This window comes from Indicator indicator, chromosome 2, assembly GCF_027791375.1.
Source record: "Indicator indicator isolate 239-I01 chromosome 2, UM_Iind_1.1, whole genome shotgun sequence".
In the NCBI taxonomy this organism is placed as follows: Eukaryota; Metazoa; Chordata; class Aves; order Piciformes; family Indicatoridae; genus Indicator; species Indicator indicator.
Genome location: NC_072011.1, coordinates 2,802,207 through 2,823,886, shown reverse-complemented (window position 1 = coordinate 2,823,886; position 21,680 = coordinate 2,802,207). Strand labels below are relative to the sequence as shown.

The 21,680-nt window shown below is 43.2% G+C and overlaps 1 protein-coding gene across 1 annotated transcript in view; it reads right to left on the bottom strand.

The window, feature by feature from the left end:
- Window positions 1–21,680, bottom strand: part of MEI4 (meiotic double-stranded break formation protein 4) — a 142,952-nt gene that overhangs the window by 54,887 nt on the left and 66,385 nt on the right. Inside the window, exons 5-6 of the mRNA XM_054392998.1 lie at window positions 15,667–15,872; window positions 1,707–1,954 (exon numbers count right to left, since the gene is read on the bottom strand). Coding sequence (XP_054248973.1) covers window positions 1,707–1,954; window positions 15,667–15,872 — 454 coding nt within the window. The remainder of the gene's footprint in view (window positions 1–1,706; window positions 1,955–15,666; window positions 15,873–21,680) is intronic.

Below are 21,680 nucleotides of genomic sequence, written 5' to 3'. Positions count from 1 at the left end.
TAAGAGAAATTGAAGGGGGTGACTATGCTCAGTGTGTGATGCAGCTAGGGCTGATGTGAACTCCCATAGATATTTCAAATGTCTGAAGGTTTTCTGGCTAACGAGTTTATCAACCCTGTTATCATAAACATAAACAAACATATGAAGGGAAAAACAGCTATACACTAGGTCCTTCAAATTAGTAAGGTCTTGGTTTTGTACCCTGGAGAAACTGAAGGAATACAGAAGGATTATAGATGCCACATAGTCATCCCTACTATTTATGATTCCATCGCTAAACACAGACTGAAATTAAAGCTTGGCTACACTTAAAAATGGCACTCAGTTAGCTACTGAAGGTACAGTGGAACAGAAGATTTAGTGCAGCTGTAGCTATCTAAAATTAGATGCATCACATTTTTGGTCTGTGAACAAACTTCACTGTGACTAGGATGATGAAAGCTAACATCCATTGGAAGAGGTGTTATTTGCCAAGGACAGTTCGTTCCTCATCCTACCTCACAACTGAAAGAGCTTCCTTTGGCAAATGAGGTATCAGCACTGCTCAGTCCAACAGCATGAACAACCTCACAAAAGTTAGACTTGAAACAGAATTTGCAGATTATTATGTTTCATGTGTTGGCTATGTTCTGCTTCCTCCACAATGAGAATACCCTCTCCAAATATTAGATATTAATAAATCTCTCCTGACTGTATGCATACATACAATCAGTTCTTCACAGCATTAAAGTCACCTGTTGCAGACAGTAGTTTGAAAAGTTACTTTGAAATAAACTTCATGTTTGGAACACATTGCAGAGAACAGACAGAAACAACAAGTAGGAATAGTCAATAAATCACTTTGCTAGAGAAGATCTGTTACTGAATAAATAAATAAACAAGTCTAATATATCCTCCCTCTCAGTCAAAGTTAGAATCCAGAAATCTCACAAGACAATAAAGAAGCTACCTTGTCAGTACAAAGGCATTCCAGTAAAATCTTGCCAAGTTTTCTATCAGGGAGCCTTCTAAAATCTCAAGTTATAAAGCAACTAGCAATACATTTTGATTTCAGACATCCCCTCAACAGTGAACTGTCTCTACCCTTCAGCCCAGAGCATTTTTCCCTCCGTCTCCCAGAAAAAATCACAGAACTGTAAGGGTGGGAAGGGACCTCAAGGATCATCCAGCTCCACCCTCCCTGCCATGGGCAGGGACACCTCACACTACAGCAGGTTGCTCACAGCCACATCCAGCCTGGCTGCAAAAACCTCCAGGGATGAGGCTTCCACCACCTCCCTGGGCAACCTGTGCCAGTGTCTCACCACCCTCATGGGGAAGAAATTCCTCCTAACATCCAATGTGAAACTACCCACTTCTAGTTTTGCTCCATTCCCCCCAGTCCTATCACTACCTGAGACCCTAAAAAGCCCTTCACCAGCTTTCTTTATAGGCCCCTTTGAGATTCTGGAAGGCCACAATAAGGTCTCCTTGGAGCCTTCTCCTCTCCAGACTCAATAGCCCCAGCTCCCTCAGTCTGTCTCCATATCTCCCTAGATATCTCCCCAGAGCCTGCAGACATCCTCCCCTGCCCCATTTCCAAGCTTGTCCTGTGCATTGGATCCCTCAGAGAATGCCTCAATCCACATTCACAAGTCACAGAAAAACTGCTGTTTGAGTTCCTCAAACATATCTTCCCATAGTCAGGAATGACTTCAGAATCTTACCGTTTTCCAAGCAGAATCTTGGACAGATCTTGTTTAAAAGAAGCTCCTGACGTAACCGAAGAACTTCAGCTTCCAGCGCTTCAGCTTTTGATTTCCATCCACATTCTTGTTCTGATACAGTTCTGGCAAGGTGCTCAATGTACTCTTTGCAACTCTTCCCTGGTGGTTTGGAGTGGATAATTGCAAAAGCCAGTGCTAGCTTTGATATTTTCAAAAACCAAACTTGATTTTCTCTTCCTCCTTTGATTTTTATTATGTTAGGAAACAGAAAACAAACAAACAAAAAAAAGTTAACTTCACTATGACTCCATAAAGGAAATTCAGCACAATTTTCCCTTGGCTTTGAAAACTGTTCAGCAGTGCTACCACTTCCTTTAGTGCATTCCTACATCATCTAGGAAGAGGAGAAAGATAAGCATCTGTGTATGATGTGAGAATAAAACATGCTAAAACAGCTGTAACAACAAAATTTAGGCAGTTTGAGCATCGATGTTGAAGTAGCAAGCACTTCAAATAGGCTTACCCTAGTAAATTTTGAAATGCAAAAGTTATCTCCACTAAAAAGGAAACACTAAAAACACTAAAAAAAACCTGACACCTCTACCCTACCAAAAAAAAAAAAAGAAAGAAAAAAAAAACAAACAAACCCAAACCCAATAACTCCTAAGCTCATGATTGAAGAATTGAGTTCTTCATATCTGAGATCTTTATATTTGAATACAATACATACAATTTCTTGGGAACGTACTAAAAAATCTCAGTCTTGGATAAAAATTCTGAGATTCATACAATAATAGAATGGTTTGTGTTAGAAGGGACCTTAAAGATCACCTAATTCCAATCCTCCTGGCACTGGCAGGGATACCTTCCACTGCGGAAGGTCTCATCCAACCTGGCCTTGATCACCTCCAGGGAGGGGGCATCAATGACCTCCCTGGGCAACTTGTTCCAGGGTCTCACCACCTTCACTGTAAAGAATTTCAGACACCTGATACTGCTGCACTTGCAGTTCTAAGTCTACATTAACCTTCAAGTCTGCATAAATGTCTCTGAAGTGACAGTAAGTGTTTAGTAAGGCAAGTGAAGAAGAAACTTTTAGCAGCTCTGCTACAAACAGTGAGGATGGGGCAAAAGGCAATATATAAGTCAGAAAAATAAAATATTTATCTAGATTATTATGTCATGGGCAACAGCACAGGACCTAGAATCACAGTCACAGAATTGTCAGAGTAGGAAGGGACCTCAAGGATCATCCAGTTCCAATCCCTCTGCCATGGGCAGGGACACCTCACACTACAGCAGGTTGCTCACAGCCACATCCAGCCTGGCTGCAAAAACCTCCAGGGATGAGGCTGCCACCACCTCCCTGGGCAACCTGTGCCAGTGTCTCATCATGCTTATGGCGAAGAACTTCTTCCTAAGGTCTAATCTGTTATCTACCCTCATCTAGCTTGGATCCATTCCCCCTAGTTCTAGGAACAGAAAAAGGAAGAAAATTAAATGAAAAGTAAGTAATGAAATTTAGCCTAATTAGCAATTTTTTTTTTTCCTAATTCCACACCATTTTAATTCAGCAGTTCACTGTTGGGGTTTGGTTTGCTTTAAAAAAAAATATTACTTGTGGAATACTTAAGAAACAGTAATCAATTTTTTACACTTTTGTCCTGGCTCTGACATCTAGAAATTGTTTGTAATACTAATTTTCCTTGTTATCCAAGACAATGTTGCAACAGGACAAGGGAGAATGGTTTTAAACTAGAGAAGGGTAGGTTGAAATTGGACATAAGGAAGAAGTTCTTTAATATGAGGGTGGTGAAACACTGGAATAAGTAGCTCAGGGAGGTGATGGAGGCCCCTTCCCCAGAGATATTCAAGGAGAGGCTCGATGAGGCCTGATCTAGTTGGAGATGTCCCTGCTGACTGTGGGGAGATCAGAATGGACGAGTTTTAAAGGTGCCTTCAAACCCAAAGCACTCTATGATTCTGTGATTACAAAACTGCCAGCTAAGTACTACAATAAGCTGTATTGAGTATCCTGAAATGGTCACAGCAAAGGTTTGATAGACTGGACATTAGGAAACATTTTTTCATGGCACAAGTGGTCAGGCATTCAAATGTGCTGCCCAAGGAGGTGGCTGAGTTACCAACCCTGGATGTGTTTAAAGGTGGTTTGGATGTGGTGCTTGGGGCTATGATTTAAGGGTGAACTTTTTAGAGCAGGGTTCTCTGTTGGACTTGGGATCCCCAGGGTTTTTTCCAAGCTGAATGTTTCTGTGATTCTGTATTTTATGTCATCCTTTGACCAGATCAGTTACTCTCAATAAGCTGATTTTTTCCTCTGCTTCTCAACTTCAGAGAGCAAGTCATAAATTTATCACTTATTTATCCATCAAGCATGGGCACTCACAGCAAGAATTGCTTTTAAGTATTTCTTCCCAATACTTTTGAAATGCACAAAAAACTCCTATGTGTTCCTTGCACGCTGTCTGTTAAGAAACACCTGTCAGTTGCACTTTGAAATGTGCAGAGTACAAGGGTACTGTAAAAATTCCTTGGGATCTCTCTACCACCAGCTATGTTTTAAGCTCCACTTGAAATACAACATTTCTGCCCAGTGTCAGGTCAAAACCACCTAGTCTAGGGCACCAGTGCACTCTTAAAGCCAATGAAAGTGTAAGCCCTTTGAAAGTGAACTGTACTATGTATACTCACTGCTTAAAGCAGTGATGCATCAAATAAATGCTACTTTTGGCACAAAAATTTACTCATAAAAATCAATTTCACACAACTTTTCCATTGGTAGCTAAGAATTCCAGTGAAAAAGCAGAAGTTAATTCATGTGCCTTAAAGGATCTGTATCTCTATGGGACAACAAACTGATCTAAGACTCTTGCTTGCCCTCTACATCAAAGGAAGGGTTTTACAAACACAGAAGCATGCAAGTCATTGAAGTGCTTTCAAAGCTGTAATAAAATAAAATACATGGAAACACACTGAAAGAAGAGTAAGTAACAGTATGGCATCCAAAATCTTTGTCTTTGAACTTGAAAGGTGCTCCCTAGATTAGCTCCTCAACAGAAGTTTCACCCAGACATTACTCAGTGTCTGCCAAACTCCATTCTCACAAAGTTCATTTGCAGAGCACAGCCACAAAATAAGGCAGGCAGAAAGATGTCTTGCAAATGGCTTTCACTGCTGGTTTAGCATTTTTATATCTCTGAAGACTACTTTGCAAAAGCTTTCTGATTCACCTCATTTTAAAAAAAGACAAAGATTCGCCTTGTGCTTTATAACATACTTTGTCAGAACTGGCATATTCCTCTAAATTACATTCATAGAATCATAGAATTGTCAGGGTTGAAAGGGACCTCAAGAATCATCCAGTTCCAACCCTCCTGCCATGGGCAGGGACACCTCACACTACAGCAGGTTGCTCACAGCCACATCCAACCTGGATGCAAAAACCTCCTCGGATGAGGCTTCACCACCTCCCTGGGCAACCTCTGCCAGTGTCTCACCACCCTCACAGTGAAGAACTTCTTCCTAACATCCAATCTGAATCTACCCATTTTTACTTTTTTTCAATTTTCCCTAGACCTATCACTTCCTGACACCCTCAAAAGTCCCTCCCCAGCTTTCTTGTAGCCTCCTTCAGATACTGGAAGGCCACAAGAAGGTCTCCTTGGAACCTTCTTTTCTCCAGACTGAACAACCCAAACTCTCTCAGTCTGTCTCCACAGGAGAGGAGCTCCAGCCCTCTGCTCATCCTCATGGCCCTTCTCTGGACACTTTCCAGCACCTCCAGATCTTTCCTGTAATCGGAGCTCCAGAACTGCACACAGTACTCCAGTTGGGGTCTCACCAGAGCAGTGTAGAGGGGCAGAATCACCTCCCTTATCCTGCTGACTGTGCTTCTCTTGCTGCAGCCCAGGCTCTGGTTGGCTTTCTGGGCTGCAGCAAGAGCTCACTGCTGCCTCATGTTGAGCTTCTTATCCACCAGCACCCCCAAGTCCTTTTCTTCAGGGCTCCTCTCCAGCCAGTCACTGCCCAGCCTATATCGATGCTTGGGATTGCCCTGACCCAGCTGCAGGATCTTGCACTTGGTCTTGGTGAACCTCATCAAGAGAACTTCTAGAAGGATCACCATTCCAGTATGGGGCAGGGAATGGTATCTCAGCATTTCATCAATGTTCAGGTGATGCCTTTTATCACTAAAGAGTCACCATCAATACCTTCTTTTCTATCAAGCCTTATTTATAGATGGTGGAAAAATACTGCTAAAGAGAATAATTTTTCTACTTTGTTTTCAAGAGGACTACCACATTTTAAGCAGAGAAAAAAACCCTTAGTGCATATGCTAATACAACACAGATAAGCAAAGGGTTCTTTCACCTTCAGTATGCCAAAATGCAATTTCCTGAAAGAGATGTAGCTCTAATATCTCCCATAACCCATGGTATCTTACCTAATTTTGCTTTAAATGAATCTCAGAATCACAGAATTTCAGAATCACAGAATGTTAGATGTTGGAAGGGATCTTGAATGATCATCCAGTCCAACCACCCTGCCAGAGCAGGATCACCTAGAGGAGATCAGACATCCAGGAGGGTTTAGAATATCTCCAGAAAAGGAGACTCCACACACCCCCTGGGCAGCCTTTTCCAGTGTTCTGTCACACTCACAAGGAAAAAAATTCTTCCTCACATTTCCATGGAACTTCCTATGGTTCAGCTTCCACCACTACCCCTTGTGCTGTCATTGGGCATCACCCAGCAGAGCCTGGCTCCAGCCTCTGAGCATTCACCCTGCACATCTTTATCACTAGCAATGAGGCCACCCCTTAGTCTCCTCCAAACTAAAGAGTCCCAGCTCCCTCAGACTCTCCACCACAATCATCAGAACCTTAAGTAGCATCCCACCTTAACACTTAAGATCTACAGTTAAGCAATGAAATTTGGATTTTGAGGGAGGTCTTTTTCTCTTTGACATCTTACACAGATTCACTTCCACAGTGGTAGTGCCTTTACACTAAATGAGTTTCATGAGGGACTCTGACAAAAAAAAATTGTTCCTCTTCTGAAATAATTACTCATAGAGATGCTGTTAGAAAAACAAAACCAAAAAAACCCAAAACAACACAGATGGTGAAGGTGATTCTCCTCAGGAACAAGACACAATCAAAGAAGATTTGGGAGAAGTAATTCTGTTGGCTTTTGTTTAAATCCAGGTAATTAATGACAAATGGTGGTATAGCTGCTTGCATTTCCACAGAGATTTTACAGAGAACATTCAGATCTTTCACCCCCTTTCTGCTACTGTCACTATCACCTTCTCTCTTGCCTTTTCTTCTTTTATGATCAGGAAAAGAGAAGTTTGTAAAACAGCAACAAAAAAAAAAGGCAGTCAAAAGATTTGATTTAAGTTTTTCACAGTTCCCTAAAGGGACAATTCTCTTTCAGAAAGCACTTTAAACAATCTCCTAGAAAATAACACACCAGATGAGGTTGTTAGAAATACAGGGATGCTGGCCAACTGTATATTAGCCAAAATTGCACAGCAATCTGTTGATCTTAGGAAACGCTGCACCAAAGCCCACCAAACGTGAATGCATTCTACTAAAAGCATGTTGGCAGCTACTGAGTTTTAGCAATAATATCTTTGCTCATATCAGCACAGAAATTACACCAATGGTTGGGTGTATTAATTAAAAAAAAAAAAAAAAGCTTTAGAACTGAACTAGAATTTTTCCTTGACTGGGAATAGTACCAGGACATCAGCAGAAAGAAGTCACCAGACTAACTCTGGCTGCAGTGCCAAAATAACATCGGACAGGAACTGGTAGGATCCAAAAGACATCTGTTAGCCAAGTTACTACTTACTAACAAAGCTTCCTTTTTGTGTTTACTCAGTGTTAAGGCAATCAGGAACCTCTTGTCAGCCCTGCTAGAAGCAGGGAGCAGCACCCTTTAAAGAGATACCAGTGATAAGTTTCCTAGACAACTCCCTCAATCCACAGTCTGATACTGGAAGCCCATTTGGAGGACAGCATCAGCTAAAATCATTATCAAACAGCCCTGGGTCTCCAGATTTGAATGTTGTGCTTTGAGATATGGTTTTGGGGGTGAAACTTGCAGAATAGGGTTCTGGGTTAGACTTGGTGATCCTGAGGGTCTTTTCCAACCTCAGTGTTTCTGTGATTCTGTGATTTCCAACACAAGCAAGACACCTTCCACCTCTCGCCAGCCTTCTTACTTTCATGCAGGGTGGGGGCACAAGGACTCACAGCCCAACTGAGGTCTTGGCTGTGGAGGCTGCTGAATAATCATTCAGCTCCTGAAATTATTACAACTTAGAATCATAGAATCAGTCAGGGTTGGAAGGGACCACAAAGATCAGCCAGTTCCAACCCCCCTGCCATGGGCAGGAACACCTCACACTACATCAGGCTGGCCAGAGCCTCATCCAGCCTGGCCTTAAACACCTCCAGGGATGGGGCCTCAACCACCTCCCTGGGCAACCCATTCCAGACTCTCACCACTGTCATGGGGAAGAACTTCTTCCTCATGTCCAGTCTGAAATTCCCCACTTCCAGCTTTATTCCATTCCCCCTAGTCCTGTCACTACCTGAGATCCTAAAAAGTCCCTCCCCAGCTTTCTTGTAGGCCCCATCAGATACTGGAAGACCACAAGAAGGTCACCTCAGAGCCTTCTCTTCTCTGAACAGCCCCAACTCAGTCTGTCCTCATAGCAGAGGACTTAAGTCATGAACTGTCCTGTACAGCTCTGAGTTAGATAACCAAAGAGAACTAAGAAGTTATCTGAAATCCTTTGATGACCTTAGATAGAAAACAGGGTAACAAAGAGCCAAGCTAAATCTGATTAATAAACACTACACTACTCCACCACCTGCCAGTCCCACTGTTTTGCAACTGCATTTGATGCAGCAGCTCATAATATGTCTTTAATTACAGCAAGACACCTTTTTCTGGTAAGTCTCACCTTGTTTTTCACAGTCTGCAACATGGGAAATAATTCTCACTAATCAGGAAAAAAAAACACTTTTCAGATGATCACCTTTTCCTTCTCAGTCATAAACTTCACACATGTATTTAACTCTGTCCAGGGTTAGGGCTGGGTCAGCCACTAAACAAGTGACAGACACTCATACTAAGAAGAGAAAGGGAATAAGGGAGAGAGACTTACGGATTGGAAATGGAAAGTAAAACTAATGACAATAAACCAACTAAAATTAAATATACACAAATACATACAAACCCAAGATCCAACCCAAACCCCCTCATGGCAACTATGTCACTGTCACCAGTGATACTGTGGCAGAAATTCCAGGCTGGCCTCAGTGGCAGATGGGAAACAAATTCAGAAGCTGGATTCTGAAATTTGATTCAGGAATTCATGGATTGGGATCAAAGGCAGAACAGACAGAGTCCTCTTCTGCCACCAGCCACTGAAAAAGAGCTTGAACCTCATGCTCCCTCAAGCTTTATACTGAATATGACACATATATATGGACTGGAATCCATTGTTGGTCAGTTTAGGGTCACATGAACTGTCTGCTCCTCCCTGCAAGTGCAGCCTTTCACTGCACTCCGAACATGGTACACAAGATTTAGCAGTGACCTTGGTCTGCACACCATTCCTTAGTACTAACACTGAGTGTTAACCCTGATAGAAGCAGACACTGTCTGCAAAAATGTGCTGTCAACTGCAGAAAGTGCAGTCACTTGGAAGAGATTGAGCTGAAATGTAAGATTCCTGCACAGAATTACTTCTGCTCTAACTCAAACCAGGAGAAACTCCATTCCAAAGGTTTCATGTTGTTCGTTAAAATCCCCCAATGATTCAAATCATTCATTGTTATTAAAAACTGAAAAAAAAAATCCATTAAAGCCATGAAACTTGCTTCATAACTTAAACCATTCATCAAAGTAATTTAAACAAGGTATAAATTCTATATGCAAAAAACCAACCTCAAAAGAGGGCTGTTTATACACCTTGCTAGTTAGTGGTCCCCACCTCCCTACTGATAATATGTTGTCACTCTGGAAGCTGCAGTCAAACTTGACATCTTAAAACCAACCAACCAAAAAGACAACAATTCCCTGAGCCCACTACAGGTATAGAAACATCCCTTCCTCCCCTAGCACTCTCTTAGCTGTCACAAAATTTTTCCCTGCCTCTTACCTCTTCGTTTCTTTTTTTTTTCCACTGTTAACTACACACAGCTGAACAAAACCTAATCTCTGAATGCACAGCAGCAGCCCTCACTGCTGAACACACCACCAAATTAAGTCTCAAGAGGGAAAAAAAAAATATTCCTGGATGCTATTTGGGTTTTTCTATCTCATGCCAGAATTGCAACAGTGTCAACCACAAGCTAACAGGGCTGAACACAGATGACAATAATTTTCTGTCTTTAACAGAAGTGCAGGGATGATCTCTTCATTATTCTTTCCATTAGTACACATGAACTAGAGAAATTGGCCTCCCAAGCAGGATTAACCTAGAAAGGGGTACAGTTAAGTCTACAGCCAGATCAAAATCACAGAATTAACCAGGTTGGAAAAGGCCTGAGAGATCATCAAGTCCAACCTATCACCCAACACTATCTACTCAACTAAACCATGGCACTAAGTGCCTCATCCAGTCATAAGTCAAACACTTCCAGGGATGGTGACTCCACCACATCCTTGGGCAGCACATTCCAATGGCCAATCTCTCTTTCTGGGAAGAATTTCTTCCTACCATACAGCCTAAACCTCCCCTGGTGCATCTTGAGACTGTGACCTCTTGTTCTGACACTGGTTGCCTGGGAGAAGAGACCAAACCCCACCTGGCTACAACCTCCCTTCAGGTAGCTGCAGACAGCAATGAGGTCTCCCCTGACCTTCCTCATCTCCAGGCTAAACACCCCCAGCTCCCTCAGCCTCTCCTCACAGGGCTGTGCTCCAGACCCCTCCCCAGCTTTGTTGCCCTTAAATGGCCTGCTCCCTGAGGAAAAAAACAGTAATCTTGGGATAGGCCTCTCCCAGCTCCTGGACTTACATCCATTGGTCTCTGTCAGCTAGCTCTGGGTTCATCCCAGACAGAAGAACGGCAGTATGTGCTGCAGCCAGCCTCCAAGAGGTGAGCTACTCCATTTGCACAGGTGAAACCTCAGCTCTAGAGCTTTTAGGAAGTTGTTTGGGGTTGTTTTGTAGCAAAAGGGGTAAATAAATTTAAGTAATTTACCTGAGAGCTGCATACAGTTTTCTGTCTCACCTTGGAATCAGGGACGTCCCAGAGGAATGGGGGAGAAGGGGCTAAGTTCTAGTGTGATTTAAAATCACAAAGCACCTCATAATAAAACTAAAACTTGTTTGAAATAATTCAACATTTGAGGAACACACATTCATGTCAAAGAATTGAACACCTTAGGCATGATCTCAGTCCTGGCTAGTATTGGAAGAAACTTCTTCAAATGTCATGTTGTTATTCCTCACAGCAGAACATTTATTTGTTATTCAGATCATTATAACTGAAGATTGAACATTTTAAAAATTAATAGAGTAAGATAAGAAAATAGATTTTAGCTCATTTAGCTTCCTGGCCATCAAGTTTTCTGCATATTTTAAATAGATGGGACATAAAAAAATAAAAGAAAGATTTGTCAGGATAGAAACAAACTGTCACTCACCACTACTACACAGCTAAAAAATGTTCAGGTAGTCCTAAATAATAACAAATATCCAAAAAATTTGAGTGTATGATCTGCCCTTAATAGCACAAGCATAATAGGCAAAAAATGCTTTGCTGCCTTGATTTCTCCTTTAAACTAGTCCATCAACTGCACACTGCAGATAAAGGTGAAAAAAAAAATCACCCCTATCTTTGTAACCTCATTCTGCATTTTACAACAGCAGCTGAGGTAGTGACCCAGTAAAATGGAACACAAAATGGGTCACAAAATGATGTGAAGGCTCCAGTGGAACTGGGCTGAGCTGCAGACACGTTGGGCTGTGTAACGTTAAGCAACAATAAAATACGGTTGATTTAACTGCTGTGACTAACATAATCCTCTCTTTGGTGTAATTAATAAATAAATAATGATAATGGGACAGCTGCATAATCAAAATGAACTAAAGTGTGTCTGGCGTTCCAATTAAGCAGCTTTTATTGTAAAACTTTGTATTAAACCAAGGCTGCTCCACGGTGTCATTTTTAAACAACTTATACCTCCCAAAGATGCATAAAGCAGACTGAGAGAAAAAACTTGGGTTTGCTACCCACAAGCCTACATAATATCTCCAGCATATTTTTTTTAATGGACTCAATATGGTGAAATGCTACTGAAAATAATAAATATTTATAACTAAATACTCAGCCATCCAACGAGATCTGGACAGGCTGAGAACACCTCATGAAGTTCAGTAAGTGCAGGGTTGTGCATCCAGGGAGGAGTAACAACATGCACTAGGACAGATTAGAGGCTGCCCTCCTGGAAAGCTGCCCCATGGGGAAAGAGCTTGGAGTGCTGGTGGGCAGCAAGTTCTGCGTGGGACAGCAATGTGCCCCTGTGGCCAAGAGAGCCAATGGGATCCTGGGATGCAGCAAGAAAAGTGTGGCCAGCAGGGCTAGAGAGGTTCTGCTCCCCCTCCGCTCTGCCCTGCTGAGACCACAGCTGCAATCCTGTGTCCAGTTTGAGGCTCCCCATTTCAAGAGAGACAGAGACCTGCTGGAGAGAATCCAGGGGAGAGCACAAGGATGTTTCGGGGACTTAAGCATCTTCCTTGTGAAGAGAGACTGAGAGCCCTGGGGCAGTTTAGTGTGGAGAAGATAAGACTGAGAGGGGATCTGATCAGTGTCTGTAAATATCTGAGGGGTGGATGTCAATATGAGGGGAGGGGGTCAAGCTCTTTGTGGTGGTGTGCAGTAATAAGACAAGGAACAACAGGTACAAACTTGAGCACAGAAGATTTCACCTCAACATGAGGAGAAACTTCTTCATAGGGCGGGTGACAAAGCACTGGAACAGGCTGCCCTTAGGATATCAGTAAGATTTTACAGGTAGGATTTATCTTCTCTTAATGACACTAATCTACAGTTGAGAAGGTTAGAGCTGAGCTAGCTGTCTAGATTTCCTTTATGTTCAATGGGCAGAAACAAAGTTTTCTACTATTCATAGATTCATGACCTTAAAAGGTCATCCAGTTCCAACCCCACCCCCCACCCCCACCCTGGGCAGGCACATCTCCCACTAGCCCAGGTTGCTCAAGGCATCCAACATGTCCTTGAACACATCCAGGGAGGGGACATCACAACCTCCCTGAGCAACCTGTTCCAGTGTCTCACCACCCTCACTATTAAGAACTTCTTTCTCATATCCAGTCTAAATGTCCCCTCTTCCAGCTCAAAGCCATTCCTTTTTGCAGTATTTGCTCAGAATGTTTTTGCATAGCAGTTAATTCTCTTTAGAGAGAAACATTGCAGATCACAGTATCAGTTTCAAAGCACACACATCTGGCAGGGTTTGGGGGATGAATATTAAAATTAAGCAAGTGACTGCTTTTGTAGATGTACTTTGTGATGAAATTATGTCATGATTCAGAACCACTGGTTTCCCACCCCAGACTACAAAGAGAGTTAAAATCACAAGAGACCATGTGTGTGCATACATCTATCATGGCTAGCTAACTTGAGTGAGATGAGGTGGTGCACCCCAGGCAGGTGGAGCTGAGACCTTCAAAAAACAATTTAACTGCCTAACTAGTAAGAGAAATTTTGCAAGGCTAAAATCAGCACCTTTTAAAAGAAGTCTGTAATCCTGGATATTTTGATTGATTGATAGATAGATAGATAGATAGATAGATAGATAGATAGATAGATAGATAGATAGATAGATACACAGACAGACTGGTAGGTAGGTGGATAGATAGATAGATAGATAGATAGATAGATAGATAGATAGATAGATAGATAGATAGATAGATAGATAAGCAGACAGACAGATAGGTAGGTAGGTAGGTAGATAGACAGACTGGTAGGTAGGTGGATAGATAGATAGATAGATAGATAGATAGATAGATAGATAGATAGATAGATAGATAGATAGATACACAGACAGACTGGTAGGTAGGTGGATAGATAGACAGATAGATAGATAGATAGATAGATAGATAGATAGATAGATAGATAGATAGATAGATAGATAGATAAGCAGACAGACAGATAGGTAGGTAGGTAGGTAGATAGACAGACTGGTAGGTAGGTGGATAGATAGATAGATAGATAGATAGATAGATAGATAGATAGATAGATAGATAGATAGATAGATAGATAGATAAGCAGACAGACAGGTAGGTAGGTAGGTAGATAGGTAGGTAGGTAGACAGATATATGATAGACAGGTAGATAGATAAATAGACAGATAGGTAGATAGATAGATAAGATAGATAAGGTAAGTTCTAGAAGAAGATCCAAAAATCATGGAAACATTTGTGAACATAATCCTCTGGATACTTAAGCATTGTCCTAGCACAACCAAAACACCATAGAGGTGCAAAGTAACACACGTGGGAAAACATCAGGTATGTCCAGAATGAAGTGAGGACAAAAAATCAGTTTGGACCCTCACAAAGTTGCTGTGCATCATTTTTCAGTTGGATCAGTTGAGGAAATTATTTTGTCCCAGTTGAAAAGGTGTAAATAATTAAGATACTAGAAGGGTATTGATAGTCCCGTAACTACATGCTGAGATTAACTCTTGCCAGGTTTGGACTGTTCTGGTATTTTACTTTATAAAGAGAAATATTTGACAGATTATTTTTTTTATCTGTCTTCCTAACTAACTTTCCAATGCTGTTCCAGTGGCAGAAATACCATCTCAGATTCAATATACATGGCTCCCACATCACTCAAAAGTTCAACTCTCTCACTATTCTTAAAAAAAATAAATTTAAAAATCATTAATGAAAGCCTGATCATTTTAAATTATGTATACCTTCTTCCTACAAGCTGAGAGTTCTTCCTTCTGCATTCTTCTTTGTCCTGTTTTTCTGCTGGGTCACTTATACCCATACCTAATGAATCTGGCACCCATTAGCATTACCACCAGCATATTTCTCTTTAGTATTCTGACTTGGACTTGATGATCTTAAAGGTCTTTTCTAACCAAAATGATTCTGTGACAATGAAGACATTTGCACAAAAGGGGATTTACTCTATAAAGGCTGCTTGTTAAGAAACTAAAGTATAACTCAGTGGTGTAACTTACCTATTGTTATGCCAGGACAGATTTTGTGCCCTACCGAAACAAAGCTAGGCTCACTCATTCAGCTGGGTATAAATCCATTTGGCTTGGATGTTGAGGATATGCTTTTCACTACAGCTTTACAAGACAGACCATGAAATTCAGACTCCTTATTGATTTGCAAAGCTTCATATGTACTAATAATAAATATCTGAAGTGTTACAGTTGGCATTTTCGATTGTGGAAAATAATCCCAGCAACGCAAAGCATTAACAGCACTAATTGAATTTCAGCACCCAGAGAATGCAACCTAGCGACAACACAGAGTTCTTACTTGAGACTTAGGTGAAATAAGCAAGGCAAAACTGTTCAGATTTCTAACACACTAGAAAACAAAACTAAGAATTTGAATAAATACAGACACAAGGCAACTTCATTAATAAAAAAAAAGGTGAGGCAACTTCACTGTGACGGCCTCTATTTCCTTCCAAATAAACAAACTTTCTTAGGGAAACCGCTCCTGAAACACCCGAGCCTGCCAACCTGAGGCCTCCCACAAGGCGAACCAGCCCCGGTGGCCTGACCTGGTGCCACGGACGGTGTCGGTCTCCTCAGGCCTCTGCCTCCCGCACAGCCTCCCATACCGCCTCCCCGGCCGCGGGGAGACCAAGGGCTCCCCCCGGGAAGTCCTGACGGCGTTGGGCCCCAACCCACCTGTAGCCGCAGCTCCGCCGCTGGGGCCACTGCTCGGCTCCATAGCGAGGGCCAGCTCCCGGCCGCTGCCGTCCAAGCGCCCCGAGCAGCTCCGCGTTGCGCTGCCCCCCTGGGGGCGCTGCGCTGCCCCGCAGCTCCCCGCCCGCGCTGGGCCCTGCCAGCTCCTCCCTGTGGGCCTTGCCCCAGGCTCTCCTCACCCAGTTGTCCTTCCACAAAATGCAAAACACCAGTCCATACACTAAGTCATTTCTCTGTTTGTGTTCTAGAGAACAAAGTGCCAAGCACCTTACCAACAGCCAGCACAGCCAGCGTTCATAGAATCATAGAATTGTCAGGGTTGGAAGGGATGCCAAGGATCATTCAGTTCCAACCCCCCTGCCATGGGCAGGGACACCTCACACTACAGCAGGTTGCTCACAGCCACATCCAGCCTGGCTGCAAAAACCTCCCTGGGCTTGCACTACCTCCCTGTGGCCTCCACCTCCACCTGGCAACCTGTGCCAGTCTCTCACCACCCTCATGGGGAAGAATTGCCAGTTTTATATGTATAGTTCTATTTATAGTTTATATTATTTATATTTATAATGTTTATATTTATATAAATATAATAGCGCAAGATGATGAATTAGTCGTTTTTCTGTATCCACCCTGCAACGTACATATGCATGCTGTCTAAAATATTTGCTTTGAGGAGATTCCCTAATTACCATGATAATTCCTACCTTAGGGACATAATCATAGAATTGTTAAGGTAAAAGACCTCTAAGAACATCGAGTCCAATGATCACTCCACCACCACGACCACTAAACCATGTGCCAAGATGCCACATGTACCTCCAGAGGCGGTGACTCCACCACCTCCCTGGGCAGCCTGTTCCAAAGCCTGACCACTCTTTCAGGAAGGAATTTTTTCCTGATACCCAACCTGAACCTCCCCTGAGTGCAACTTTAGGCAATTTCCTCTTGTTTTATCCCTTGATACTAGGGAGAGGAGAGCAACACCCACCTCACTACCACCTCTTTTCAGGTAGTTGTGGAGGGCAATGAGGTCTCCCTCAGCCTCCTTTAACTTCAGACTTAACAACCCCAGTTCCCTCAGACACTCCTTGTGAGACTTGTTTTCCAGGCCCCTTCACCAGCTTGGTTGCCCTTCTCTGGACATTCTCCAGCACTTCAATATCCTTCTTGTATTGATGAGTCCCAGACTCTCTTCATCAGATTTATTCTCCAGGTCCTTCCCCAGCTGCCTTGCCCTCCTCTGCACTGGCTCCAGCACCTCCACACATCTCTTGTATTGAAGTGCCCAAAACTGGACACAATATTCTAGGTGTGGCCTCCCCGGTGCTGAGTCCTAGGGGACAATCACTTCCCTGCTCCTGCTGGACATGCCACAATACATCAAGTTCTTAAATAGAGGGCAACTGGTCTTTCTAAACATAGAGGAATGTTTAGATGTGACAAAAATTATATACCGTTAAAATTTTCATTCCTTTTTCTTTCTTTCTTTCTTTTTTTTTTTTTTTTTTAGGTCTTGGATAATCTGAACATCTTTATTTTCAATGCATTAATTTATTAACCTCCCTATTTTTTATCAGTGTAGATAGCAGTAGACTACAAGAAAGCTGGGGAGGAACTTTTTAAGGTGTCAGGGAGTGACAGGACTAGGGGGTATAGAGCAAAACTAGAAGTGGGGAGATTCAGATTGGATGTTAGGAAGAAGTTGTTCCCCATGAGGGTGGTGAGACACTGGCAGAGGTTGCCCAGGGAGGTGGTGGAAGCCTCATCCCTGGAGGTTTTTGCAGCCAGGCTGGATGTGGCTGTGAGCAACCTGCTGTACTGTGAGGTGTCCCTGCCCATGGCAGGGGGGCTGGAACTGGATGATCCTTGAAGTCCCTTCCAACCCTGACAATTCTATGATTCTATTTTTATTTTTTTTAATTTGAAAAATAAATTTACCATCCCAACTACAACAACAACAAGAAAAAAACCTGAACCCGTTAACAAAGCAGAACTTTCATTTTAGACTTCAAATGATAAAAATAAATTAGACTGAATAATTTAGAGACTTATTTTCCTTCTGACAGCACTACTTATTTCTCAGTGAAACCCCAGGGGGAGAAAAAAAAATAACAAAATATTCTGCAGCCTTTTATTACGGTGACATATGAGCAGCTACACTTTGTTTGGCATTTTCTGTGCATCTTTTGTGCATGTAAGTGATGGAGATGCTCTGCAAAGTGGACAGTCATTAAGTCTATTGGCACGTCCACCTCTTCATATAATGCTTTCAACTGTGACTGAAATAAACAATTCAGAGATTTTATTGGGTTTACCTGCAAACCTGGGGCTTGCAGAGAGAGAGCTCAGTCTGAAAAGAAGAATTAAGAAGAGGCAGCATTATTACTGTTCTGAAAAAGGAAAGTGGTTCTGCTTTGAGTGAGAGTATCAGTCCTACTCACAGTTGTAGGCTTACTGAGAGGCACCTAACAATCAGAGAGTCATAGAATCATAGAATGGTTCAGGCTGGAAAGGACCTCCAAAGGTCATCCAGGCTGAACTCCCTCTAGTCAGCAGTCCCAACCACCTTCAAACACATCCAGGCCTGGGGACTCCACCGTCTCCCTGGGCAGCAAATTCCAATGCCTGACCACTCTTCCCATAAGAAAATGTTTCCTAATGTCCAGTCTAAACCTACCCAGTTGCAGCTTGAGGCTGTTCCCTCTTGTTCTATCACTAATTTCCTGTGAGAAGAGACCAGCACCAACCTCTCCACAACCTCCTTGCAGGTAGTTGTAGACAGCAATGAGGTCTGCCCTCAGCCTCCTCTTTTCCAAACTAACCATCCCCAGCTCCTTCAGTCTCTCTTCATCAGATTTATTCTCCAGGCCCTTCACAGCTTCCTTGCTCTCCTCTGCACTGGCTCCAGCACCTCCACATCTCTCTTGTACTGAGGTGCCCAAATCTGAACACAATACTTGAAGTGTGAGTATTGTGAGAAATTGAAACACCCCATGTTTTTAAGGTGCAAAAAAAGCTGCTTCCCACCCACCTGACCCCCTCCCTTAATAAAACATCTCTAAGGACTTTTTTATTCATCTGAAAGCAGCAAAATCTGGGCTCAATCAACTGCAGATTCCCTGAGATGTGTGATTCTCATCTACTGAAGAACACTTCTCAGAAATGCTGTATAGAACTTATATGAACTTTCTGCCCTGGGTATTCCCAGTGGCTAAATAATCTAACACTGCTTTTTCCTAAATGAGCATTGTGTGTGCACTTGCATTTCTGCACATGTGCAAATTAATGTTCTACCCAACAAATAAAAAGCAAGATCCAATTCCCATTTTGATATCCAAATGTGGGATGACAGGAGAGACATGGGGTTGCTGGAGCAGGTCCAGAGGAGGCTCTGGGGAAGACTTAGAGTGGTCTTCCAGTCCCTGGAGGGCTGCAGGGGAGCTGGGGAGGGACTTTTGATGGGGACTTGGGGTGACAGGGTGGGGGTAAGTGGATTTGGGCTTCAGTTCTAATTCAGGTATGGCTTGGAAATTATATAGTATCTTCATGCCACAGAACAGGAGGTGTTCAAGGCCAGGCCTTGAGCAACTGAGTCTAGTGGAAAGTATCTCTGCCCATGGCAGGGGGGTTGGAACTAGATGATCTTTAAGGTCCCTTTCCAACCAAACAATTCTGTGATCTGTGATCTGTGCTTGAGGAGGGCAGATTTGAGCTGGAGATGGGGAAGAAATTCTTGTCAGTGAGGGTGGTGAGACTCTGGAACAGGTTGCTCAGGGAGGTCATGGATGCCCCCTCCCTGGAGGATATTCAAGGGCAAGTTGGATGAGGCCTTGAGCAACCTGGGCTAGTGGAAGGTGTCCCTGCACATGGCATGGGGGTTGGCGCTGGATGATCTCTGAGGTCCTTTCTAACCCAAACCATTCTATGACACTAGGGAAGTTTTTGTGGCTCTGGGATGATCCAGATGCTGTTGGTATATAATTGCAAGTAAACCAACAGTAACACAAAGCTTTGATTTGACATAAGCAGTTTGTGAATTGCAAAGGAAGCTGCTTCTGCTAGTTGCAGATACATTCTTTTGATCTCTGTTTCTGAAGATGCCTTTTGATCTCAGGAGCAGTCAAAGGATATATTCACAGCAAAAGGTCGTACTAAATAATTAGCTGCTTTTATTAGTAATTAAACATGAAAGCAATGAAGGTGTTCATTCAGAGCAGAGGTCAGGAATGCTCAGTTTAACCAATCTACACCCTGAATAATTGTAGACAAGTCAGTGGCCAACTCCAAACAAACTGCAAAAACACAGACTTCAGGCAATGGTTAAAAGCAAATGGATTGCATTGCTGTTGAACACACAGGCCCTGCTTTTCTTGTATGCCTACAACAGTTTGAACAACCATGAAAGAATACCTTTGCATTTGGAGAGCTGCAATCTATGAGAATTCATCAGGCACCTTTATATTTTATCACATCTCAGTTTGTCTGAGAGCTAGAAAGTGCCTAAAAACACATTTAAAATGTGCCTCAGCTGTTGTATCTTAGCTGTTCAGCTGATGTGGGGCAAGAGGTATCCTGTCTTGAGAAGACCATGTGTGAAAATCATAAGCAGGGATGCCAGTGTCTTCTCATTTGAGCCTTCACTGGCTGGACAAAGAGGCCCAAAGAGTGGTGGTCAGAAGAGTTAAATCCAGCTGGTAGCCAGTCACAAGTGGTGTTCCTCAGGGCTCAATGTTGGGGCCACTTCTGTTTAACATATTTATTGCTGACCTTGATGAAGACACAGAGTGTGTCAGCAGTGAGTTTGCAGATGACACCAAGTCAGGTGGCAGTGTTGATCTGCACCAGAGGAGGGAGGCTCTGCAGAGGGACTTGGAGAGATTGGATCCATGGCCAGTGTTAACAGGAGGAGCTTCAGCAAGGCCAAGTGCCAGGTCCTGCACTTGACACACAACAACCCCAAGCAATGCTACAGGCTTGGGGCAGTGTGGCTGGAAAGCAGCTGGCAGAAAGGGAGCTGGGGGTGCTGATGGACAAGCAGCTGAAGAGGAGCCAGCAGTGTGCCCAGGTGGCCAAGAAAGCCAAAGGCATCCTGGCTGGGATCAGCAATGCTGTGTCCAGCAGGAGCAGGGAGGGGATTGTCCCCTGGGACTCAGCTCTGGGGAGGCCACACCTGGAGTGTTGTGTCCAGTTTGGGGCACCTGAATGCAAGAGAGATGTGGAGGTGCTGGAGCCAGGGCAGAGGAGGGCAAGGAAGCTGGGAAGGGGCTGGAGAATAAATCTGATGAAGAGAGACTGAAGGAGCTGGGGATGGTTAGTTTGGAAAAGAGGAGGCTGAGGGGAGACCTCATTGCTCTCTACAACTACCTGAAAGGACATTGTCTTGGTCTCTTCTCACAGGTAATTAGTGACAGAACAAGAGGGAGTGGCCTCAAGCTATGACTGGGTAGGTTTAGACTGGACATTAGGCAACATTTTTTGATGTCAAGATTGGTCAGACATTGGAATGTGCTGCCCAGGGAGGTGGTGGAATCACTGACCCTGGATGAGTTTTGAGGTGGTTTGGCTGCGGTGCTTGGGGCTGTGGTTTAGGGGTGACCCTTGTGGAGTAGGGTTGTGGGTTGGACTTGGTACTCCTGAGGGCCATTTCCAACTTGAATGTTTCTGTGATTCTGTGATTCATCCTTGTGTGTTACAGTCCTGTATTTAGTTAAACCCAACAATTCTGGCATCATGATTCTTCATTACTCAGCAGCACCTTGCTCCTTTCAAAATAGATCATCACATGTGATGACTCTGCTCTGCATTTTGATGACAGAATATGACTCAAGCAGTCTCTTTGATGCTGATCTGCAATTCTAAAGGAATCATCTGATTGGGGATGTTCAGTGAGTTACACAATGGCTTGTTTGTTGCTGCTTAGTTGAGAACTAAAGCAGTTGCCATCAGGAAGGAAGGGTAACACTTCAGCATCTGATGCAGTGAAAGCCTTGTTCCAC